Genomic DNA, 27,769 nt, shown 5'->3' on the forward strand with positions numbered 1-27,769 from the left:
TTTTCGTTTATATTACCGCTAAGAATCCGGTTGCTAAAGTCCAATACATTTGTTTGTTTTTTTCTTCTTCCCTCAACTTTTACTGATCGTGTCCAAGGCGGTCGAAAATTAATTCCATTTATAGACAATATCCTAAGCCTACTCTGGAAAGAGATTTCCTAGAAAGAGGAGTAGGGTTTTCACCTTTGCCAGAAGTCTCACATAAATCAACTCTTCAGCATTGTCAATGGAGAACCGAAATTCCTTTCTCGCATTGTTAAACCCCGTTTGTTTTAATAAAGCCGTATTGTCTCTCTGATAATCCGCCCGTCTTACAATGCTTTCGTCCACTTCACCAATCATTTTTGTACATGTTAACAAACATACTGGGCCTTGAGTCACGGCTTCTTTAAATAGATCCTGTTTCACATACCATATATTCCATGCGCTTTGTAGTTGATGATAGTTGATTTTTTTCGCAATAGCCAATAGTTACTTTTCTGTGACTAATAGGGGTGGCTTTATAGCTTCGTTTTGCGAATAAGACTTCGACAACATTTCTCATAAATCATGCGTACTTAGGTTGCTGGGACTTATTTTTAAACTTCGACATACAAATTTTCTAAGAAGTTCTTCAGAGGTCTATGTTTGCTTCTTCCCGGAGCTTTTCGAAAAGGATCCTTTACTACGGTTAATGGCTGACTTCAGGAGCTTGTTTTGGCTGTTAAATTCTTTTCTGAGGCGGATTTCGTTTTCACCTCCCTGGTTACGTTGTAAGCGGCATCTAGCTGACAGAGAGCTGGCAGAGCTTACTTAGCTTGGTGATTTCTTCGTTTCACCAGTACACCGGCTTGCGATTGTTATTATTATCTCGTCCTACGCATAGTTGCATCGCATGCTGCTACTAGTTCCTCCCGTACCGATGTTAAGCCCTGTGTAGAGATTTCCTTCAAACGTGATTAAAAATAATATTTAAACGTCATAGTCTCAAATCGAACTTTTCAAACACTATAGGACTAATGTAATTATATAATAGTAATGAAGGCGTTCACGTATATATAAAGGCTCCAACTACTTCGAAAGCAGTGCAAGCAACACCCTCCCTTAGGACGTTTGAAAATCTTCTTGTTTTCCGCTTTCGTGTAATAAAAAATGATAAAGAAAACGTTCGGCAATCAATCAAAAGAAGGAAGTGTGTGAAGACTTCTGTCAAGTTGCATTTTTTGATTCACAAATTTTCCAAAAGTCAGACAAATAATTACGCCAACGGAGCAACCATTGAGAGAATCGTGAGCATGCCGTATTTGAATTACCTTAAACTTACAAACGTCTAAAATATCCACCTGACTCACTCATTTGCTTATCGTGAATAATGATTTAATCCCAAACTGAATGCAAGCGTTCTGACAACAGTCAAAATTATTTTTCTGTAATGATTAATACAACACTAAACCCCTGAGTAGCGATAAAAGAGAAAAAAATATAGTATATATTTATGTTATGTGCGTTATATACGCCAACAGACACTCACTGAGACATACATATGTAAACAAGACAGGCGAGAGAAGACAGGCATGTTTGTATGCGGAGATAATAATTCATGCGCCGACAGGATGAAATTAATTAACATGAAATGCTAATGAAATTTTAATATCTCCGCTACATTTTGCTCATAAAGTTCCGTTTTCGTGGATTTCGCGGTAACGCATAGTCTCGCCTAAGCCGTTAAGTATCGTGTTGGCGGAAATTGTAAGTCGCAGCTTTCATAAAAACCATGAACCTTTCTCAAATTTTTAAGGCATTCACACACACACACACACACACAAACCGCCAAACCCCAGCATCTTCGTCTATTTGTATGCATCACATAAATACTGTCAAATGAGCCATTCAACGGTCCTGCTGAAATGGGTCTTGCTTATCATCGCCAAATGATGGATACACAAAAGTACGAAAGCTGTCATTTTTCGCCGTCAGCGCAGATACAGTTAACGCGAAAATGTTAACATTTTCTATTAATCTTATAAAAGTTTTACCAGAATCACTAAGAATGTGTATGTCAAAAGCTTTGAATCAAGATAAACCCCAGAAAACCACAGTTTTTAGAAAGAAAACCCCTATTTACATAAATTCTCCGTAGATTGTGTGAAATGATTGCTTAAATGATTCGAGTAAAGCAGCAATCCTGATCAGTTTCACGACTCACTAAAGCAATAAAGCACAAATAAGCAGAAAAAATCAAAACTGAAAAATTTGCAATGTGAAGCGTGTCGGCATCATTAAATACTGTCGGCAGTATTGCTGTTTCTATGTGTAAGACGTGCATGTGGTCTGCCCTTTCCACTGCGCACAGCTCATAATAAATTATACTTAAGGCTTGCAAGTGCGGTGTCGTCTACGAGACCATCGCGACGCGCCGTCCTTTGTGGATGCTATCATCCCCGCTGTGTCTAACGCGCCCGAAACCTGCCTGTTGCTTACCGCAAATTCCGGCTGCCTTCGCTGCTATTTGCTATGTGGCGCAGCATATTCCCTGCCATAGACCTTCACACACGCTTTTAATTTCGACGCTTTATTAATTTAGCAACGACACACATACATCGCGCTCCTCTCGCTCAGCATAGATAGCTACTTTATGTTATGCTCGCGTGTAAAGTGAAAATATTTGTTGTTGCCGCTGAGCAGGATATCCTTATTGCTGTTGTTATTAATTTGAGTATTTATGTATATTATATGCTTTGCTGTTGTTGCTGAGTTTACACTTTTTAATGGCAATGGAGATTAATTTTTTCACTAATAATATGTTTACAAAGATTCCATTTAAGAAGCCGAGGCGAAAATAAAATACTGAGAAGGTTGTGATACATCGCTTTATTGGTTGATATTTTCGTTGTATCGATCTTTTTATTCAATTAGTAGATTTTCCACTTATTCTATGTATTCTGCTCATAAAATGTACATATTGTCGTCCTCATCAAATTTTTAAACAGACCAAGAGCTCAAACATGTGCTTCTATAGTTCGAACCTATCTAGTCGATGCCATTTTATATGCAAATAATTATTTTATGATACCAAATGCCCACACAAAAATTTTGCTCCCCTCATAGATGGCAATAAATTTGATAGTTGGTTAGCAATAACTATTACAAAAACCACACTCTTCAGATAGTTCTCAGAAAACTGAAAACTCCTTTCATAGAATAAGTGTTGATTTCCTTTGTATTCACTTTTTATGATGATCTTCAGCTCCTTCAGCGAATTTCGTTTTATCTTTTCGATCGACTGAAAACGGTAACTTCAGTTTGGCGAAGGAAAAATCACACGGAACCGAATCTGGTGAATACGATGGCATTCATTGCGTTTTTGGCTTTAAATTCGGTCACAATCGTTGCACGATGCGATGGCGCATTACAATCATGTAAAATTCATGAATTGTTCTTCCCTAATTCCGGTCGTTCTCGACGGATGTTCTGACATAAAGGCCTCAATGCGGCCAAATAGAACTTCTTATTGACCGTCTATCCCTCCGGAGTAAATTTTAAAAGTGCCAAACCACGAATATTGAAAAAAACATTGAGCACCACCTTATTTTTTGGGTGGCTTTGGCGTAGTTTTTTTCGGTTTCGGCTCGTTTTTCTCCCCATTCCGATAATTATTGACTTGTTTGCATGTCAAACTCATAAGCCAATGTTTAACTGGCACTCATAATGCACTCCATGATTGTGAGATCTGAACTCGCACATTCAAGTATGTCCAAAGAGTCCTGTTTAGTCAAACAAGAATGCGTCTCATATCCAAAATATCCACCAAAATCAGTCGAACGAACTCGCTAGAGATGTCAAGCGCTCTTGCCATCTCTCTAACACTTGACTGACGATTTTCAGCCATCATATGGTTCTCTCTTTTAATATTTTCAACAGTTGAAAAGGTCTAAGGTCATCCAGAAGGAGGCATGTCTTCAACCGTCTTTGAAGGCTTTGAACCACTCGTAGGCTTATGTTTTTGATAAAACTGAATCACCATAAGCCTTTTCCAACATTCGCAACGTTTCCGCACAAGAAACTCGGTTAGAAACACAAAATTTGAGAGAAATTCCTCGTTCGATATTTTTATCCATTGTAAAAATCGACACTGAGTAGTATCGCATTAAAACTCTCCTCTTCATGCGTATGGGGTCTTATAGCTATCATCTTCTACTAGCTCCATATTAAGGCGGAATACGAAGAGACCGAGCCCATTCAAATGCAACCATAACGTTCTAATAATGTCATTCCTAGCCTACATGTGTTTCAAATTATTGAAAAACGTCAAAAATATTGCTATTTACGCCATATTGTCAGTTATTTCGTCTATTTGGCAGGGAAGGGCAAGTTATTCGAATTTCCACTTTTAGCTTTCAAACATTTCGTTTCATTAACTTATTTTTGTTTCACCCGTTTTGTGCTTCGCAGGCGGTACGTGTGTTGATGTGCGCCCCGATACTTTGTAAGCGGCTTAAAAGCGCGCTTTTGCTCTTGTTTATTTTATGTCTTAACTTTGCTTACATTTTGCCTTCACAACAGCCATTCGGCCTACATTCGCTCGGCATCCTTTTTCGATTTGATGCGCAAGACAAATATTGGCATTCCTGTTCATTCGCAAACGCGAACCGCTCGAAGACGGACACAGCGTTCTAAGAGCCTTAAATGGAACCCTTTTTCGCTCAAAAATCTCGTCAGTCAGCACTTTTATAAACAACGGCGAAAGCGATTTGGCGCGGCTTACATATTCTCCTCTGACTATCTCTGACAGGTGCAACTGCGTACCAAAGAGTTTAAATATTTACTGCGAGTGGAATGTGGATGCTGTAAAGCCGCGGTTGCGGTGCTAATAAACGGTGCTGAGAATTTTATAAGGTGATTAGCGTTGAGCTATTTACACATCGGCTAATTATTATTTATGGAAATTTTTAATTACGAAAAGGTGAAGCTTTTATCAATGCTGCTGCTTGTTTAGAATTGTGGGATTGACGTGCCGTTAAGGAGATGGGTACATTTATTATCCGCTTTTGCCAACATATTAATTGAAAATCATACAATTGTTTACCTTTTTTGATTGAAAATTTACTTCGATCTCTTTTTATTTGCTCACCGCATGAGTCTTTGTACCGCAGCCCAAGCCATTTCAATGGCCACTTAAAAAACCGCAAGCCCATAACTACTTGAGTTGAAACCATAAAATCGCCATTTTTCATCGGCTCGTTGCAATTTAATGAATGTGTTTTCTTACTGTCACAAGCAGCAAGCGATACATTTTCATTACAATGCGACGCGCGATCGCACTGCCTGCCACGTAAGCGTTACGGACAATGCGAATGAATGTATACACGTTTGTGCAGTCATGTTTAGTGCCTGCGTAGATTAAATTATAGCCACCTTAATTCAAGCATTTAGTGGCCGCGCAAATGTGAAGCTAAAATAAATTGCAAAAAAATTGTGCACCAAAGCAACTCGAACAGTTCCTTACCCCTTCGCTATGCTGGGTGTCGCGCTAATTTTTACATCATTTCATTACACCCAAATCGTCACGGTGCTAAATACCTTATATGTTGTAAACATGTATTCAAAAAATATTCAAAAACTACAAAAATTGTTTAATATTCTTCATGAATTATTTTTCTATGAAATGCAAATCCTTTAAATAACTAAATATTTAACGAAAATAATGCAAAGCATTTTATATTTAGCCAAAAAACCAAAAAAAGCAGCGCGTGTTCGTGTGCGCATTGCTGTCTGTTTATAAATACATATTGGTCAAGCTGCTTATTCATTGGCGAATGCGGCGACGAGGCCAAATAAAACGATCATATTTTCAGCTGTTGCTGTTTCTGCAGCTGTTTGAAAAGCATTCGTGTGCGATTTTTCGAATTTTTCGTGCAAAAATTTTATGAAATGAAATCAAAGCGGCACTAAGCCGCAGTTGAAGCCTTTCTAAATTCGAACAGCGTTTGTGCCCAGCGCAGCAGGTGTTAGTGGGGGGTAATATTATTGTAATAGTTTTATTATTTGACCAAAATTTGCTTCTATCTCTCACCAATATTCTCATATATTTTTTTTTAGTATTTTTATTTCTTTCTTGACAAATGAATTTTTCTTATATTATATTTTCGTACCTTAAAAGCCTTAAGCAGAGCTGGCCTTTCTGCAGACAAACAGCATAACTTCACATTATACGGCACAACCTGAAGACTATCAATGAATAAACAGTTTAATTTATAATTTCAAATAGCAAAAAAATGTTAATATTAATTTCCCAACGACCTCACATCGATTAACTACCAGCGCGCTCTTAATATGATCGAGGCAAAAACTGAAAAGTTGAATGTTCTTCTTCTGTTCTCCATTTAAATCAAACTTTCGCAACACATTCGATTAGCTCTGACCTCTTTTTCGAAAAACTCTTTAACTTTGTAAAAATTTCAATTTCGATTTGGTGTGTGATTGCGGTCAATTTGAGAATTTCCATTTGAAAAACAACAATGTGTCAGTCATAAATAATGACAATAAATACTGAAAGCATACGCAAGGCAATGGCGCTGATGATCAGGTGCAAATTATTTTTAAGCGATCACTCCAAGGCTGCCTAGCCGCCTACTTGCCCGCCTGCTCACCGGCCGTGCATTAAACTAACACATTTCCCCCCATGCCTTTGTTATTTTGCTGCTTTGTTGGCACCAGTTTGCTCGTATCGAAGCGCAAATTAATGAGAATAAAATTTTTAAATAGAAAAATATGTAGAAATATAACTAAAAAGTGGATGCAGCGCTAACCGACAGCTAAACGGCAGCAAGTGCGAGCGCACGAGCAAGCACAATCCAAAAAGTAGAATATTTTCATTTCGTTTGCGAAAATTATTAATACAGATCTAGTGTTAGTGACGGCTGAGGCAGCGTCATACATATATTTGAACAATTAAAAATTATTATGATTTTGCATAAGACATGACAGCTGACCCTGTCCGTCTTTGCTGCGCTTTCATCTGATTGCACCTGAAATTTTCAATCCACACCAACTTTAACGTCAAGGCGCACACCAAAAGTTACATATTTTATCTGCCTCATACATTCTTAGGAATGTGCTCAACAAATATGACTGAGCGTTCAGGGCAAAAACGGCAAGTGTGCAAATTTCAGCACAAACACAAATAAAATACAAAGCAAAATCGTAAAAGTTTTAACATTGCAAATATGAAGAGCAGCGCTTCTATACAAGAATAAAAAAAAATAAACACAATCTTTCACTACCATGCTTGGGGTTATATTTTCGAATAAATTTATCATTGCTCTTCCTCTTAACTCAATTTTTACTCTTATCTCAATATCAAGTAAGCGAATGGTCTGCAATTCTTCCGCACGCAAGATCGCAGAAACGAAGCTTGCATCACACTCCTCACAAAGCCTACACGAAGCCTGTTGTATTTCATTTATTATTTGCATTTTAAATTTTCGACCATTTAAAAATACAAAATTGTTGCATATAGGGTATGTATACCCCGCGATCTTCGCAAGCACATTCTATTTTTCCCACAAATTTACTTTTACTGTGCTACGTTATTTAAGAAAAATGCCAATGTAAACGAGTAATGTGACTAAGAATATCGATAATAGCACTGCTTTCACCCAAAAGCCACTACATTTTTTTTTAAATCTATCGTTTGCTTCATGTGCTTCCGTAGATGTAGATCGCCAAAATTCGAGATGACGCGCACATGAATTATTCATTTGAGCAGTTCAACGACAGCTGTACATTCACATGACAACTTAAAGTAGTTATCTTTAGTCATCCGTGCTATTTCTGTCAGGCGTGCCAGCTAAGCTTAATTTGTCAGCACTTTAGTCGCGAGCACTTTTTTCAATCGCGATGACAATACAATACTCTCATGCGATCTACTGCCACATCAACCTAGTCTCTAATCCAAGGTTACCGCAAAAGCATTTGCATAGACACACTGGGAGATCAGTACTTATCGTATAATCAGTTAATAATGATTTGCTAATCCAAAATTTTCCGCATTGATACCCTCTCAAACTAAGTGTTATGTAGTGGTTCTACTGACGTGTGCAAATATTTCTAGAAGTATCATTGAGTATTTACACTTAACAAGTGCTGAAATTAAATTATAATTACGTTGCGAAGTGTTATGCCCAACATGCTTAGGTTATTTGTTATATTCAAAGCGCTCTTGCCCTCCCCTCGAGGTCTGTAACAACAAATTTATGCCATTCAATGTATGTATGAAACTAAGAACAAGTAAGGAAGAGCTAAGTTCGGGTGCAAGCGGACATTTTATATCGAAATTTAAGCAATTTTATATACATATACTATATACTCGTATTGTATAAACCGACCGAAAAACGAAAATCATTATACGTAGTATACGGGAATTGGGGTACCAACCCGATTTTATCTATTATCTATTATCATGCCTTATACTAAAAAAATTGTCCCTTAGTATCATTAAGGTGCCTCACATATAATCACCAATCATGTGGGGCTAGTTCAAGTTTTAGCCCAATTTTATCTATTTTAGGCACAAAGATACACTAATATGAGTAAAACAGGCTATTTGATTTTCATTGAAATAACTCAAATATTGACCAATATATCTAGGATAAAGTCACCAGGAAATGCGAAAATCTTTATATTAGGTACATGGGAGCTCAGGGAAGTATTAACCCTATTCAATCCATTTTTAATACACAGAATTACTATTGTCAGGTAAGGATTCTGCCCGAATTTCAATTGTATGTATATGCCAAACATTGACCGATATTTTCAGTTAAGAGTCAACAATAGATCCGGGGTCCATACATTCGATACCTAGGGGTTAAAACAGTTTTGGTTGGATTTGGTTATAAGGTGGCATACTAATATTACGTTATATTAATTATTTTTTGATTTGTGTACTGGAAAGTGGAAGTAGGCGTGGTTGTAGCCCGATTTCGCCCATTTCTCACTGTGACATAAAAATATGAGAAAAATTATACGTGCTAAACTTAGCGGAAATCGGTCGATCGGGTCCCGAGATATGTGATTTCACCAAAATGTGCGCGGTGCCACGCCCATCGTCGAATTTTCACACCGGCTCCCAGAAAGCTTTCTCATACCATCGCGGTGGTAAAGTTTAATGCCTCTGACACATTCAGTTATTGATTTATTGCGCTTTTAAAGGTTTTGAACAGCACCGTTATATGGAGAGTGACCGGGGTTATCTTTCGGATTCATTCATTTGCAAACTGTTGATAGGAGTTTATGTAATATTTGCGCTGATCAATTTTGATTAAACTTATTAGAGGGCAGGGCACTTTTTCAAAAATTTTACTCACAGGTTCATCTTGCTACTGCGATCCCCAGTGCCAAATTTTATATCTTAATTTCCGGTTAATGGCGTTTTGTGGGCGTGACAATGGTCCGATTATGCCCATCTACGAACTCGTATTTTTTGTACTAAGGAACTCGCATACCAAATTTCATCAATATACTTATCTGAATTTTTACTCAAGTTACCGGTTGCACGGACGGACGGGCAGACAGATAGTCAACCAGATTTCAACTTTTCTCGTCATACTGATCATTTATATTTGTATACATATATATATAAAACCCTATATCTATATCGATTAGTTTTAGGCGATACCTAAACCGTTAGGTGAACAAAACTATTATACCCTGTAATAACATGTTCCAAAAGTAAAACAAAAACGAAGATAACATTTCCTTGTTTTCATAGAAGTTTTTGGTCTTTAATGGGCTAATCTCTCTTCTTGATTAATATCAGCTGTTTATTTTATAAGCCACGCCGTCTTCGGTTATATGACCGGAAACCCACTGAGTTGAGCATGTAAATTTTGAATTTTTTTTTATTTACTAAGTCTAAATTATTAATATGCAAATATGTTTTGAAATAAACCAATACTTAAAGCCATTTCGTTTTACGAGCTAAGGTGAACGTTTACTACGCAATTAATGAATTGGAGAGAGCAAATTTTCCGAAAGTACAACGAATATACATCCCTGATATGTGGCTCTATGGAATGGGCATGTGTTGCATGCCAAGTAGTTGAATCGGAAATAAATTTTAATGGTTGCAAGTGTTATTCGACCACTTGCACACACAGTCGTTAAAATATTTGCTGCGAGAAGCAAGCTAAAACAATTTGGCTAAAATCTATATTGCAACTAAATTTGCAGAACCTCACACGCACACGCACACGCACACAGTTGGGCCAGCTCATTGATTTTTGTATAAATAAATTATTAATTAATTGCCAGCAAATGAACGAGCGCTGTGCATTTGAAGTAGAACAACCCACTGCGATTCTCAGGAATTTGCATACATATGTACGTGAAGCTGACAATATGTGTGAAATTGTGTGCGCATGTATGTGTGAGCGCGAATATGTAGTGCTTTGCAGCTTCAGTTGGTCCAAAAATGTTGTGTGGCTGCTTGCGTTGAGTTCTCGCCGATCGGCTTGTGTCTGCCACACCTGCGACATTAAGAATTTTGAAAGCCTAGCGGGACTACGGTGTGAGACATGAAATGAAATAATTTTAAATGAATTTAATTTTGGAAAACTCACAAGGGAGGCGGAAGCATATGTTCTTGTTGCTTTAGCAGCAAGTGAATGTACCTTGTATTTGGGTGTGTGTGTGCATGCGTTGGCTGTATTTTTCAACTTGTGTGCAACATAAAATTTAATTGGCAAAATTCCTGAGCATCTGGCCGCCGCTTGTAAGCATAGCCTTGTCCAAGTGGCATGCCGCATCAGCTGACATGACTCTAGGTGAGGGAAGCAGCGACCACGAGGTTGCGCACTCATATGGCGGTTGTGTGAACAAATGGCATTTAAATTACATTCAATTTTTGAAAGTGTCAGCAGCGAATGACAGAAATCAAGATTTCGCTACTTTTTATTATTTGTGCTTTTCGCATCAATTTCACTGTCATCTGGCGCGAATCATGCGAATACGCTCATATTATATGTGTGTATGCTCTCGCGAAATTGGCAGCGGTTCTAATTGAAGCAAGCACTGCTAACATGCACTTGTTAATCACTGTGTCTAATGATGCATGCGATCCGAAAATGCTGTCTACCAATTAGAGGAAAAATTATTCAGTTTATTAGGGCTGATAAAGCAGCCTCTCTCAATGGGTTTTTATATTAAGTATACTACCTTTGATAAAAGTTTGATCTGGCATAAGTGGAACTGCTTCGAAAAGGCATACCTCGACAAGTTTGTTTTGGGTATTGACGAGCGTCTTATTAAATATATCTTGAACAAATCAAACTCAGTTCTTTCTGCGTTCGAAAATTTGAAATTTCTTCACCTCCCCACTGCCTTTGAATAGACGGAAAGACGATTAAATTGCTGACCTCGTCGGTTTATACCCAAAATGAAACTTTTTATGGCTTCAGTGAGAATCATAAACTTCCAAATTATCTGCCACAAAAGCAGCAGGATAAATATGTAGTCGTTAAGCATATTATTATAACAACATCTTGAACACTATTTTGAAATTTAATGCCTAAATACTTGTATTAAATTGTCATCAGTTTGGTCGTTTTTTCCCTTTTATGTTTATCTTCCTTTATGTTGTTGTAAGCTCTTTCGAGCTTTAGGCTGGCCTTTTCCCAAATGACCAACAATAACAATGTGCTTCAAGTGTTAACCAAACATTCTTACAATTATGACTTGACCTTTAACAAATGCCAAGGCGCAAATAAATTCCGTTAATTTGAAACAACAGACCCATCAGACTTGTATGTACCGTATATTGTTTCAGCTTTGTAATAAAAACTTCGGTATACTTGGAAAGAGGCCCTAAAGAGCCACCTTATTGGTGAGATAATAAAACAACAAGTTCCTTCTTAGAAATATAAAACAGCAACATAAAATGTTGCTAAATTATTTTTGTTTTCGAAATTGAAACTTGAATATGCTCGGTTGGAAGACTTTAAAAGAAAATTTTTTAACTTTTCTGTTCTCACGCGTTACCGAAAGTAATATTCCATAGAGAAATCATTAAAATTTGGCTTTAAACAAAGAGCATATTAAAAGTGAGAGACTGTTAACTGGTATAACAGCAATTTATGCTAAGATATTATGGCGAAGGTAGGTAAGAATTTTGTTCTGTTTAATTTCAAGGAAAACGCAGTCAAAATAATATATCGTCACCTAAAGTTCAAAACAACGTATCATCAAAAAAATTGAACATTTTTGTCAGATATAATAACCAATATATAACCGTTTTATATCCAAAACTCATATTTATTTTTGTTACGAGTATATGATAACGAATATATAACCATTTTATAACTAATATAAATTGGTGTATGATAACCAACATATAACTATTTTATAACCAAAACTCAAACTTTGTTTCAATATGAGTGGTTTCTATTGTATCGGTTTTTCTTCCCACCAGAAAATCTATGAAAAGTGAATTTACGTTATTTTGCATTTTAGGTGACAAAGTGCACTTTACTTTATGAAATAATTAAAGTGGAATAATAACCCAACCTACAGGTATCTCTATTTGTCCAATATTTTTCGATCATTTCTTCCAACCAAAAAGTAAAGTATCGGACTCTGAAGAGCCTTTAACACCGATTTCAATTAAAAACATTATAAACAGTAATTGTCAATAGCAGACTTTTTCTGAAACCATAATTTGCTTTCACAAGTCGCAAACCGGCATACTCCATACGGAAGTATAAACAATCTCCGCTCCAAAAAGCAGCTGAAATAAGGAGATTTGTTCAGAAAAGTAAATGAAATCCATTCTAAACCAACAAATCGACATATATTTAATATCCGATTTTTACGACTATATGCTCATATAACTTGATACCGTTTCTCCTCATTTGCAATTGATCATTACTTTTGCTGGACGGTGTTCCGTGAACATTGGATAATAATAACAATAAAAATAAATTAATGTAAAATTCTCAAAAGTTCAAACGAAATGAAAATATTCGAATCTAGTTGCTCTATTCACCACGGCAGCGGCGAAAGTGGGACAAATGACGTGAGAGAGGACGTCATGCTCATAGCTGGATCACTCGCGCACAAGCATTCGATCAGCAACGGTATGCTCTCATATACGTATAATAGTGAAGCGGTCGCATACCACTACACTGGCACGATTCTTTAATGACATACATTGCTCCTAACAGAAACGCACACGCTACAAATTCATACCACCCACAAGGAAATGAACCTGAATGAGAAAATGTACCACAAGTACTACTACACGGATACGCAACCAGATAACCTGTATATGTATACTATTGGCTTAGAAATTCCTCAAACTTCAACTTGTACTATTTTAATACGGGCTTTGAATAGTTGATTGACCAGTTTTTTCCATACCATTTTCCATTTGTTTCTATACCATTTGTTCCTTAAAAAATCATCGCAAGCACAAATTCCATCTGGGACAGTACAGATCGCTAAATAATTTCTCTATACAAAAGTTTTCGATGCTTCTGTCTCCCTGGCGTGTATCTACTAGATACCCATCTTGGTGTGTACACCCTGAACTGTACGAACCGCACTAACACGAGCACAGGCAGAACGTGAACCTCAAATTTTGTTGCGACGAACGGCCAGCACTTTGCCTCAACTCACAACGATTCGCCACTTCAATTCGATACGACAATTTTAACGAAATTCGACCAAAAATCGAGACGCGCGCGCTAAGTGCACCGACGCTGCAAGTAGAACCGCAGTTTAGCAATTCGTACAAGCATATATATGTACATACGAGTATATTAGCAACGAAATTCCTAAGTGAATTTATATTCTCAATTTTTCCCAACACAGTGGAAAAAACGATTTATAAATTCACAGAAGAAGCGATAAAGAATTTTTGGAAACACCTAATAACAAATACTCATAAATTAACGCGATCAAACGATTTAACAAATATAAGCTAAAACGATTCGAAACATACATATATAAATTAAAAAAAAAAAAAAAAACAACCGAAATTAATTAAAAAAAAAATATTTAAATTAAAGAAAATTTTCTCTGAAGCGCACGCAACCACTGAAAGCAGTCAATTATAGCCATACACACACGCTGAAAAGCAGAGAATCGGACGTGCAAAATTATTTCGGAATTCAAATCCAATAGCCAAAATTCAGTTATCAAAAGAATTTGTGATTTGTGGTAACGTGTACAATCTACTTTATACACTACTATCTACACTGTTCAACACCAGTTTTCGCCACCTTCCATAGTTAAATATTAACAGTTATTTACAAACATTTTTTTACAGAAATTTATAGCTAGTGTTATTGCTTTTGAAAACTTGTACATTTTACAGAAAGACAACAACAAATACAAACATAGTTAATTTTGTGTAATTCCCCTAACTGCAAGAGACCTGAAAAGTCGCGCTTGAGCAACAAGCTATTTGAAAAAAACTATTAAATAAGCAAAAAAGACTAGAGACTGCTCAAAACAGAAAATATAGAAACAGTTTAGAACGTTGTAAAAATGGTTTCACAGTGGCAATTAATCAATAAAAATTATAAAAATATGGACGGTAATTTCTCAAAGAAAAAATTGTACATATGTTTGCATACTGCACGTGTTTCATACCCAACATTTCGCTCTATGTACATACGCATATACCTCAAAACATTCTGTAACAATAGTTGAAATGAAATTAGAAAAATCAGCAACTTAAATTAACTGAACGAAAGTAAATAAACTCGCTTTTGTGCAGAAAAAAGAAACCAAATTAATTGAAAAATCTCAGTGTGAATATTTAAAAATATATCTCTGCTTCGATCATGTGACCACACGTCGGTGTGAAGTGCGAAGTGCGCCCGGCCCCCAAGTTTACGCCGTCGTCTACGCCACCTTCAGCACGTCCCCTTGATTGGCGTGTTTTATGGTGACGTGCTCATCTTTGTCGATGTTCCACTTCTGAATTTTTATTCACTTCGCTCATTTCACAAAAATATAAATTCATACATATATTGAGTATATATGCATAAGCATATGAATGCGTGGTAGCACTTTTATGCGCTAAATATACGCGCCCACCCCACCAACCGCCTTACCAACGCACGCAGATCTCCTTTTCTAAAATTATGTCCCGACGGGTGCGGTCGTTGTGGCTGTTGCTTTGTCGTGAAAATTGTCAATATTTTTAGTTTTGAGGGAAATATGAGCGTTGAAATTATGCATATGCTTGCGTATAAATAAATATATAAGAACATATGAACGAGCATGTGCATAAATCATACATATGTTCGAGGAGTCAATATAATGGCATATAATTTTTCAACTCAAAATGCGGAAAAAGAAATTATTTTTATTCTAAAACTGTGCCAAAATACCGTCGCATTTTTCTGTGGCTCACAGCTCACAAATAATATGCAATGCTCTTCTCTATTTTCCCAATACAAATTTGCAAAAAGAAGCTTTTAGAAAAATGTTGCAAAATATTTTTGGTTGGTAGTCCCTGGAAACCGCATTGGCTTGACTGCGAAAAGAATTTAAATGTTATGTCCTCACCGAATTCGAAATTTTCTGTAAAAATATGTGAAATACGTGAGCTTGCATTGCTTTGCTTAGCTCAAAAGGAAAATTTTTGCTTTAATACAAAGAACGAGGTTGAATTTCAAAAGCAGAAAATTGTGGAATTATCTCTCTCTATCTTACCAAAAAAATAGTAAAAAATTATCTCTCCACATTATCTCTCTCTCAAAAGTAGAAAATTGTAGATTTATCTTCCCAAAATAGTAGTAAAAAATTTTCTCTCTCTCAAAAGTAGAAAACTGTGGAATTATCTTACCAAAAATAGTAAAAAATTATCTCTCTACATTATCTCTCTCTCAAAAGCAGAAAATTTTTAAATTATTTAACCAAAAAAAATGTAAAAAATTATCTCTCTCTCTCAAAAGTAGAAAATTCTGGAATTATCTCTCCAAAAAAGTCTCAATACTAATTTCCAGTCAGAAGGCTTACCAATTCCTTTACAATCTACAAAGTGGCTCACTCCGGAAATATATTTTTCATTGGATTAGAGCAAACAAGCGTTCAAACGGTACTTTTACAGCAAATACCATACATAAAGTATCTATTCCAATTTTAAGCCAGAAGGCTTAGCGATTTCTTTACCATCTACAAAGTCGTTCATTCCGGAAATATATTTCTGAAGGGCTTAAAGCAAGGTATTTCAGCGGTACTTTTCCATTTATAGTATAATAAATAAATATTACAATATTTTCATATAGTAAAAATACTTAAAAAATTCCATCTTTTAAAAAAAACTTGACACCGAACTATTTTAAGAAATTTCTCCCCTACAAACTAATCCAAAACAATATTTAACGTTTCTTTGAAACCAAGCTGCAAAGGATAAGTACACCCTAAATATAAATAAAATATGTCTGTCGTGTCTAAATATATAAGCTATAAAGAGAAAGATACAAAGTATTTTTTTAAACTCATATCAAAGGTGCTCAATATCATTAATCATCTCAAAAACGCTTTCCTCGTAATTCTACTACCAATGAGATTATGAAGAAATCACCTTAAAATAGCAAATCACCAAGGCAAAGCGGCAAAACATAAAATTATTACAAATATACATATATATTGGATGTCAATTGACACATATGCATATTCGAAAAGTGAATCGACAAAATGATGCAGACATGAGCGAGCACACACAGCGACGGATGAGTAAGAATTTACTTAGGCGGCTATAATTAGCACTCACAAAACAATTTACTCGACGAAAACAAAGTGTGGCATATGGACCTCACAAATATGTATATTTGTTGTCGATCTATTTATTTTACGCTTAGCTAATGCTTGGTTTGTATATTTTTGACAGCAATTGCTGAAATACTTCTCCCTCAAGACGACGACACTGACTGACGACAATGTCGATACAAAAGTGGCACTGTAACGTTGACGAATTTGATTTTCCTTTGATGCCAACACTTCGTGTACCGATAACACTTATGCCAGAAAAAATTTGATAATTAATTTTGGCTTCAACCCCCAACTCTACGAAATGCATAACAAAGCTGGAAGTCGTCTGTGGCATGTCTGTGTTTGCGTCTGCGTTCCTGTAGACTTTAAACTTTAAATTGTACTTATGTTTAGTTTAGAGTCGCCTATGAGGGCAGGTAAGCAAAGACTTTCACTGCAAATTGCTCAAGGACTTTACAAAGTTGGAATGCGAGAAATTAATGAGTGGAAAATGCTTGCACTTGGCTGCAAGCTCCTGAGCACTCAACATCATTTTGAAGCGAAATTTCCTTGTACTCTGCTTATCGTCGTTTACTTACACATATTTCACTTATTCTCGATGTTCTCTGCAATCCTTGCATCTGCTGTTTGCCTTTCTTTCTGTTTTCTTTTCTGTGTTGTTTTACTTCGTTACTTCTTTTGCGAAAAGAACAGCACTTTTTATACATAAACTATGCAAAAAACATTTCTCACCGCAAAGAGAGCACACTCAAAGTGTCTGGCAATCTATGCCAGTGAGGGCGGATGGGACACCGAAGAAAAAATCGAAGCAAAACGCACTTTTGCGAAATTCCGAGCGCATCTTTGAAGGTTGCAGAAAATATTTGTAGAATGTGATTAAAGAAGAATGTGACTAGTGAAAATTCTGAATGAATTTAAAAAGTATATAAAATCCATATATTTTTAAGTATAAATCCATAGTTTTATGTATAAATTGTTCGTAAGCTTGCTAAAGGCACAACTCAGGAGAATAAGCATTAGAGCCATATAAATAATAAATATAAAATATATCGTCAACTAAAATGCACAATAACGTAACATCACTTTTCATAGGTTTAGAGGCGAAGAAAAAACGTTATAATAGAAACCATTCATATTGAAACAAAATTTGAGTTTTGGTTATAAAAAGGTTATATTGGTAGTCGAAAAAGTATTTTCATATTTCTAATCGAACTTCAACCAAACTTCACAAGTTCCATTGGTCGTGGCATTCTTCCTTTTTTTATACAAAAATTTCAAAACATTGCGAATTTCTTCATTATTTTCACTAATTTTTGAACAGCTGTAACTTTTTTCAACTTCCTCGAATTTTTTTTATTTTGGTTAAATGAAGCTTAAAATCTCACCTTTCCAACACTATATGGTATGACACAATATGATTGGTAGCACTGGAAATACACGACTGCACATCTATTGAACGAATACGAAAAGATTTTTTCGGGTAACCAATATATTGGTTATATCTAAAAGCGGAAGCTACAAATGTAACACGGTTTTATTTTAGGTAACGATATAAAGCATTTTAAATGAAATTCATATTTTTGAAGAAATTGCAACAGTTTTTTGCCATTTGCTACTTAAAATTATTTTTTATGATAATTATTATTAAAATATCCGGGCATCACAGTTTTTATTAAATTCTTAATATCACAGAATTAGTTCCTTTTCTAATCACGGAATTACAATTGAAATATTTTTCACTATTTGAAACAAAAGCTTCATATATCCAAAGCCACGCTACTTAGCATTCTTGTTTAATAAATCACTTGTTGCCCACATTAAATGCACAACTAACAACTTTAATCCCTGTTTCACTAACAAAGGTGAACAGAGCAGATCAACAACAAATCACGTTTATTACAAACGAGCAGCAGAGGAAGAGAAACTCTGCAAAACCCCCGCCAGCTGCTTTCAAAATGCTAGGAAACCCATTAGCCACAATGAAGCATGGACGAAGCATGCCAGGGGTAACAAAACGGCAGTAATAAAAACAATATGGCCTGACACAACAAATCTTAACACTTGAAAAATTATAACCCAATAATAACGAGGGCGAGAACAAGCAGAAAACTCTTTATTTCAATGCTGATACGCACACACACCCGCACATATACTCTCACACATACCATAACAGGGAGTCGGCGAAGGCCAAAGGTCTAAACAGCACAGGGTCAGCAGGTTAGAAAATTAGAGCAGTGTGAATGTGATATGGATACACCGCACACACACACACAGAGACACGTGTGTATGCGTATGTGTACGCCTGTAATCGCATCTACGAGTAGCCGCCCAAGCGCGTTTTATTGCGGGTAAAAGTGACAGCTGGAGATTGAATGCCTCATCTTTGTACACTTAACTTTTGGCCATTAAAACAGTGAAATAGGGAAATTGATGGCGTCGAACGCGGGCTATCAGCGCTGATAACGGCGTTTGTTTTAGCCCGGGGGCCACATTGGTAGCTGTGAACGTTAACTGAATTTAACATCAATCAATATTAATTTCCGTTAATGCCAAACAACCGCGCACATATCTGCGCACACACACACGTGCTACTTTGTATGTATGTGGGTGTGTGTGTGTAATTTCATTATGTATTATGTGCTGCTGGACGTGTAAGTTTCGATTCGTTTACACCTGAAGACACGCAAACACATAGCTGTACACATATGTATGTATAACGCACGCATACGCCACATAACGGGAAGCCTGTGTACACACAATAAACATGCTTTATATTTACTTGGGGATTCATAGCGCTGGCAACGGCGGCAAGGTGCGAGTGCAAGGGAAGGCGAAAAAGAAAACAAATGGAGGCGTAAAAATTAAATGAAAATGAAAGGTCGAAAAGCCGTTAAGGGCAACAAGCTGGCACTGCAGCCGTATCCCAATGGTCATGCATTTAAATGTGCGCCAGCCAATATGTAAGCGCCGATGTATGCTCGTCTATCAAAGCCTACACAGCATCGCCCTCATTGCAGTTGCCACAAATGAGCGTGATCCTTTAATGCCTATTGGTGTATGAATGCGCACGTGTCCATACCTCAAATAGCAGGAGATGCTGTGCCGTAATCGGGCAGCTAGCTAGTTGCGGTTATACAGTCACACACACGCAAGCGTACTTAGCAGTTAGCTTTGTTGGTCTGCTTGTCTGTGGCGTTGGCCGCGCGTACAAGGTGTTGGCCAGCCTACGTGCCTCCTATGCCGAGTGGCGCACACGCGCAAACAAACGCTAGCAATCGGTCGTATTGACAGCAGCCAGCATGCTTTGCAGCCAGTCATTTACTATGAATTTTCGCACATTTGCGCACCAGGCACGTTCATCGATATGAAAACAAAACGGATATCCGCAAATTACCACTCTTAGGCATTTCACTCATTCGACCAGGCATTCATTCATTCATTCGTTCATTCGGACAATAACATTCATTGCGACATGCACACACAGTCACACTGCCAACCAGCTACTCGTGGCCACACACATAACATACATGCGTAAATACATATATGTCAGGTAATGCTATTATAGCTGTCGGGATTATGTTAGGCAAGCGCACAGCATTTGGCATGCGTTGTTTGCAGCGTCCATTTGTTGCGTGGCGTGTGAGTATGAATGATTGGTATACGTGCGCCACTTCTGGGCATGGTTGTACGGTTTCTGTGCCTACACTTTGAGTCTAATTCGGTTGAGCATCCGCAAAGTGATATGGCAATCACTGCGCTGCTGTCGATAGACTACAGCTATCATAACAAACGCCTTGACTAAATAGCATCAGCACATATTAAGTAAACTTTTTAAAGCTTTTACGCAGCGAGTTGTCATTGGTGGGAAAATCTTGGTCATTTGAATTCTTCACTTGATGATTTCTGTGGTGTATACAGTACTTGTATGATTCCCAACTTTCCCTTCATATTTGTATTTGCATAAGGTTACAAGGTTTTAAGTTTGCACAAAACTATAATCAACGTCTATTATCAAATATTTATTTGTATGTATAGCTGTTTTATATGCTCTTATAACATTTACACTGTCGCTCAACTGAATAAATCCGAAACGAGGTGTTCTGTTTGCACTATAACTTCGATTTTAGAAACAGTTGAACAAGAAAATAAAAGTTGAAATCCGAAAAAAATGGAGGAAACTCCATTTACCATTTCAATCCCACCAAAATAGGTTAAAGATACGTGTGCCTGATGTAACCTGAATAAAAAAAAAACCTTTATTACATTATTCCACAAGAAAATACTTCCACATACCTCCTTCAAATATTTTGTGAAAAGCTACAGCTCCATTACTTCAGGGATATGTTGCACCCATTAATTTGAGCCGAATTGTAGTTACATACTTCTGTATCCTACTTCTTTGAACGCGTGTAAGCGACTCGCACAGCAGCGCGCCTTTTATTGTCTGGCTCTTAGTTTTCTGCACACGTACACACAATATTAATCATAAATTAATACTTAAAAATTATACTTGGAAAAAAATAAGCATTCCGCAGGCATTTACAAATGTGTATATGTGCGGTATAACGGTTGATTTCACATATCCAAATGCCAATGCAAATAGCTTTTTATTACATGAGCCGAGCATCCGCAAAATCTTTTATTGTTCATACAACATTTATAGAATAGACGCTTGCAAGGCGCACAATTTATTGCCTTTCCTAACGGCAACGGCAAAAGAACGTTTATTTTTCCGATTTCAATGCGCAAACAAATTTGAAGAAAAATGCGTAATTGCCTGCCAAAAATGTGTGTATTACTGCTCTGTGGCCCACGCAACTACTTTCGCACGGTTTCTTCGATTTATGTGCAGCGTTTTGTTGTCTCACAATTCTGCAAATCTAATAATAAGCATTTCTTTATGCCTGCAAAACAAAAAAAGAAAAAAAAACTAGGTGGAAACTCAGGTCTGTAGGTAGGCTGGCGCCACAGTGGCGTTGTAAACGTAAATACTCGTCTAACAGTAGTCGGATAACAACAGCTTCTCATACCAACAATGCAAACGCACCGAAAAACGACAACAAATTTGATGGTTCGTTTCAAAGCGGGTTTCAATTGGAACAGCGAGATCTTATTTATCTTTAACCACGATTTAACCAGTTAGTGTCAGGTGCTAAATTATGGTTCTAAAGCATTGTAGAACATTTGGATCTATGCGGGTCAATGTAATTAGAACCGATTGGAGGCGGGTAGCCACATGCAGATTTCTGATTTAGTACGAAGCAACATAATGTATACTAATTTCTATAATGTACTATATTAGAAAAATAGAAAAAATGGATTGCATTGTAAGGACAGTGCTCAACAAATAAATTCAGAAATCGCACCCTATTGATATATGCACATACATACACATATTAACATTGTGTTGCCAATAAATAGTAGCGAAACCGTTAAAAGTTTTGTAACATCTATGGTCAACCATACACTTGCGTATGACTGTGAGCGACGAACCCTCACATATTCATATTTTGTTCATATTTTGGGTGGAGTAGTTAGCTCCTGTTTGGCAGCAATGAATGTGCATTCTTTACACGTCCGTTGTATTTAACAACAGTGTGCGCTCGTACCTTTAGCCAACGGCGACCTTGCCCGTCGATGCCATAAATCACACATATGTAAGGAATGTGCGCTGTAAGTGTATTGACGTTGCGTCCGCCTCGAATTTATGGGGAATTTATGACCGCCACAGAGCTGCTGAAATGCGGTTGAGGTTGCAAGTCGTGGTCTGCTTGTACATTTACGTGCGCGCTTCACTTGAACTCTCACTTTAATTACAACAAAGCAATCGATTTATTTTCCGGTAATTCATACGTTTCTTTGCAGTTTGTTTACGGCTACACTGGCCTTGTGGTTATAATTGCAATGAAACAGTTATTATACTCGTATCCGTTAATTATTATATGTGTGTGTTTATGTTATAACATATATGCCCAAAAGCGCATATAACATAATTCAAAATATGTATGTATGTGTGTGTTAAATCATAAATTCCTATTAATGGTTTATAAATTTAAGTGAAATGCCAATATCGAAGAATTTATTAGCGACGCTTAACTAATTAATGGCGCTACTTATTTATATCCGAATTGAACTAATTGCACTGGTTCCGCTCTCAGCCCAAATAATAGAAATTTATGAATTTTTTTTTGGGAGGGGGAAACTTTTCTGGAATAATGAACTTTCACTCAAACCAATGCCACTCCACCCTTGGCACAAAATCGCACAGAAGTGGTTTTTAAAGTATTCGTCATTCAAAAAGAAGTGAACGTCAGGGTTACTCCACACACATACATTCATATAAAGATATATGTATTTATGTCACATCATTTAATTTGCTTACAAAACTATCAATTCGAACGGTTGTAGAATACCGAGGAAGCATGTAATTCACAAGCACTTTCGAACTATAATATTTGTGGGAATGCGAATGACCCTCTGAAACCGAAATGCATAATTGTAAAAAACACACTTATAGTTGAATGCAAATGAAAACAGCGAATGAAAATGGAAAACGGAAGTTGGGAAGAAAAAATTAAATTAATTCGAGTTAGAACAGGGGTAGCTCTGATATGAAAAATATCACAAATTTGTAGCAAAAAAAAAAAACAAATCAAGAAATCTAAATTTGAAACCAGTGTTCTCAGTAACAATAAACACATAACAGCAAAACCGAATAGAAATATTCTTGGGGTAAAAACTAATGAATTTGTGCGGGTGCTTTGTATGAATTCAGCATGGGAAGGGATAGCTTTTAAAACCATTGAACATGAACAAAAAATGTTCCCACATCAAAAGATAACAACAAAAATTACCAGCACAAAAGACCAGTTGGTATCGTTGGACATCAGTCTACCCAAGCATCGTTTTTGCGAGCGCAACTTGGTCACTGGTCCGTCATGAGTGACATGTCTGGCAAAGGCAGCTTTTCAAGCTGCGCCCTTGCTGAGCGACAAGCGAGATATCCAGTTACAAATATTTTGTTTTAAAGGATCCTCAATACTTTTTGCACAACGTTTGCGCTGACGAGTGGAAAAAGTATTAATGTATCCGCTACCAAGATACAATAGCAGCGTAAAAAGATTAAAACAATTCTTAACTCACAACGGAAAATGAAACAAAAGCCAGAATTGATACAATTACCATTACTTCTCTCGAGTTTGAATCTTTTTTTTGTATCTCCACTGTAATATATCATATTTAGCACGAACAGTTTTGAATGCAGGACCCTTTCAAAGCCTTGGTCTTCTTTATAATTAATAAAAATATAGATGTCATCGTTTTAGCTCCTTACACTCATGAAAACATACACACAAAGCACTTGTTATGTCCCTAGTTCATTATGGCATAGTATCATTATAAAAAGCATTTTCGGGAATATTTTATGTCGCCAAAACAGTTTTCTAATCGCGCTCTCTCTCTCTTTATCCCAGGTTATAAGCGCGTTGCTTGGCCGCCGGTATCCGAGGAGCGCGTTGTAAGGGAATTCACGCCCCAACCAACCTCTGGCCACTACCCGGTGTCAGGCTCGATACAACAACAGCAAGGACAACAGCAGCCGCCACAACACTTGCAGCAGCAGCAGCAGCCACTTCAACAGCAACAACAACAGCAGCCAGCTGCGCCAGCCAACCAGGTAATTACAGCAGTTGCCAATGCATTTTACGCATTACAAATTAAACTAAATTAAAAGCGGTTACCAACTAAAATACAAATACACACAAACGAGGAGTCAAGTTCGGAGCAAGATTATTAAACCTTGTACAGTGACTTAACGAAATAGCGAAGTATGAATAACGCCTGCAAAAACTACTGAGCTCTCAACCCCACAAATTATACCAATGTTTTATCGACTGGCCTTCAGTAACATTTGTAAATAGCGCTCTAAATATGTAAATATTGTATATATATGCACACATATCGAAATAATGATTAATCCCTTGTACATATCTTTTAATTTTGTTATTGCACATTTTCCCATTGCAAACCCCATTTGATACCTGGTTCTTTAGTTGGATTAAATCTCTGCTATTTTAGATATTATATTGAGCTTTAATACTTTGTTCTTCCTCAGTAAGACTTTGTTTATAATTTTCAAATTTTTAATTCTTTAATATCCTCAAAGTAAGCCTCCTTGACCCTAATACACTCGTTTTTTGCAAACCTCGAAACAGTTATTAAAGTCAATTTCCGAAATAGTCTTCAATGCGCGTGGCGATTCACGTTTAATGTCTTCAATTGACTCAAACCGGCTTACCCGAACCAGTCGTCTGAGTTTACTGAATAGCCAAAAGTCACACGTAGCTAAATCAGACGAATGCGGTGCTTGCGCCACGATATTGTTTGAAATATTGGTGAAAAACTCACGAAAAATCAATGCAATATGCGACGGTGCATTATCGTGGTACAAAAACCAAGAATAGTCGGCCCATAATTCCGACCTCTTTTTGCGAATAGCTTCGAGCAAACGTCGCATAACCCTCAATTATTATTCTTTGTTAACAGTGTGGTCGGTTGGAAGGAATTCGAAGTGCACCCCACCTCAATAATCGAAGAAAACTGTCAACATATCCTTGACTGTGGTTTTTCAGCTTCGCATCATCTTCGACTCGATAGTCGACTGATTGATCGTCTGTTTCGGGTCCTAAGCATAAATCAAAGACTCATCGCTAGTAATAACACGTCTCATGAAATCCTGTTAGTTGGAAACGATTGTTTTACAGACGTTAACTCGACTCTGTTTTTCGAGAAAATTGAATTATTTTGGAACCAATCGTAATTTTACTTTTCTTAAGCCCAAATGATCTTTCAAAAAAGTTTCCATAGGTCCTTCCGATATTCCAACGATGCCAGTAAGATCTCTGATTGTTAATTTTCGATTCTTAAGCACCAATTCTTTAATTTTTATTGACGTCATTGATGTCGATCCTGGACGTGGACCGCCGTCAACGCGTTCTCGATCCTCTGGATGTAATTTGTACTAATCAAAAATACTTGCTCTTGCTTCAGTCCCTGATCGAAAGTTGATTGAAGTTATGCGGCATAAGAATAAACATTTGAATATGTACTTGTGTCTGCACAAATCCGTACACCATCATAAACATTAAAAACTCAAGTTGGCAACTTATTGATTAGTTCGGTGTCGATGAAGACGAAAGCGCTGTAGACTCATTTTACTCCAAATAGCCAACCAACCAATTTTGCTTACTTTGGTCGAACCCGTTGATCAACCACCTTCCTGAAACTGATCAAGACGACCAACAAACCGTCTGCAAATATGGTATTCGTAGTGAGATCTTTCCATTCTCCACCAAGTACACCGTTTATTCGGTTTCAGGGACTCATTGTACCATTTCGCATAGCGGTAAATTATGCAAATTAACTTTGTGAATACTCACGCGCGCACAACAATTACAAGGCACACATACAAAACTGGGCATGAACTGGTGATAATAAAAAATGCCAATTTTTTTGTGGCATTCAACGGCCACCACAAAAAGTCAAACGGCATCACGCGCGCAACAATTCGTTGCGTTGCACACATGCCAACTGAAAAAAAAAAGAGTTGGTGGTAAGAACTTTGGCAAACAACATTAAAATAGCCAAGGGCGCAAAGCACAAAACGCGCATCGCATTAAAACAAATTTGCGTTCGGTTAGCCCGAAACAGACTATTTGAAAGCAAATAGAAGCCTGTAACACACACACGGACATCCACGGCCGTCATGTATTTTTGTGCCTTGGCTTTTTCGCTGTTTCAGTTTCCGCACACTTCTGTAGTGGAAACCTCAAACTTCGACCGCAACAATGCTATTGGCGGACAAAAAAATGGCGGCAATTAAAATAAATGGGATTTTTCGCACTATGAATTACTACAAAATTGCAATGAGCACATGCGCACACGCGCACGCTTACGCAGATGAGCTGAAGCGGCAATGAAGCAAAATTGCAAGGGAGACAATGCAATTCGTGGTCACTACAGCGGCAAATAAATAAGACAAAAAAAGCATAGCAAACAAAAGTTAATTTATTTGTTAATCTGTTTAATTCTTTTTAGTCCGCATTCATGCATTTGTTTAACGAATTGTCACATAAAAAATAATGGCCGCAAATGGACACAATTTAAAAGGTAACGAGCAGAAATTAAATGCCGCAACCGACAAATTTAAAAGCGCGCGCCAACGCGCCCCAGAGTGCCATGTTACGCATACGCCGCGCCGCACGAGCTTTCCCAGCGGTTTTCCATTGTAGCAGCTTGCATGAACATAGGGATTTCGCCAAAAATTTTGGCCACACTTCTTAATGAACTTTCGACCAATTAACTGTACCTCACTGTATTGTCTTGCCCATTCATTATTTGGCTTGCGATTTATGCAACCAACCCTGCCTTACCCCCCTTTATAAGCGTATCTAAAAGCCACCCCAAGCACTGTGCTCCGCAGTAGCTTCGCGTTGGCATAACTCAGTAATTAACACTAACACAATGGTAATTTGCGAGCATTCCTGTCCGTAAACACACACGAACGTAAGGGACCTGGATGCCACTCATCGTGTCTTCTCATATGTACATGCGTGTATATAGTATATATTATATGTAGCCAACACATATAAACGGTTAAAAACGTGTGTGTATTAATTATTTTCTAGAACAAAGGGTGTAAGGCACGCTGTCCTTTTCGGCATTCTATTGGGGCAGCTTCTCTTTGTTTCGCTTTAAAACTTTCTCCACTGCAGCCAAGTACGGTTTGGGCTCATAAATTATTCCCTTACTTGTAAATAGTTGGACACTTAATAATAGTTAAGCCAAGGCGCAAATCTTCGAAGCATGCACCAAAGGGGCCACATCCGCTCATGCTGGCGGCCTTGGGAATATGCTCGCGTATGTACGTAGGTACAAAAGTTGCTTAAGTGCAGCGGAAAGCACGCTGGACTTAGCTGTAAGTAGTTAAGTTCGTAGCTGACTTAGGTCC

The 27,769-nt window shown here is 37.2% G+C and overlaps 1 protein-coding gene across 13 annotated transcripts in view; it reads left to right on the top strand.

Moving 5' to 3' along the window:
* LOC105231469 (uncharacterized) overlaps window positions 1-27,769 on the top strand; it is a 165,686-nt gene that overhangs the window by 124,131 nt on the left and 13,786 nt on the right. For all 13 annotated transcript variants that reach the window (XM_049458388.1, XM_049458392.1, XM_049458391.1 and 10 more), the window contains one exon: window positions 24,234-24,436. In XM_049458388.1, coding sequence (XP_049314345.1) covers window positions 24,234-24,436 — 203 coding nt within the window. The remainder of the gene's footprint in view (window positions 1-24,233; window positions 24,437-27,769) is intronic.

This window comes from Bactrocera dorsalis, chromosome 5 (genome assembly GCF_023373825.1).
Source record: "Bactrocera dorsalis isolate Fly_Bdor chromosome 5, ASM2337382v1, whole genome shotgun sequence".
In the NCBI taxonomy this organism is placed as follows: domain Eukaryota; kingdom Metazoa; phylum Arthropoda; class Insecta; order Diptera; family Tephritidae; genus Bactrocera; species Bactrocera dorsalis.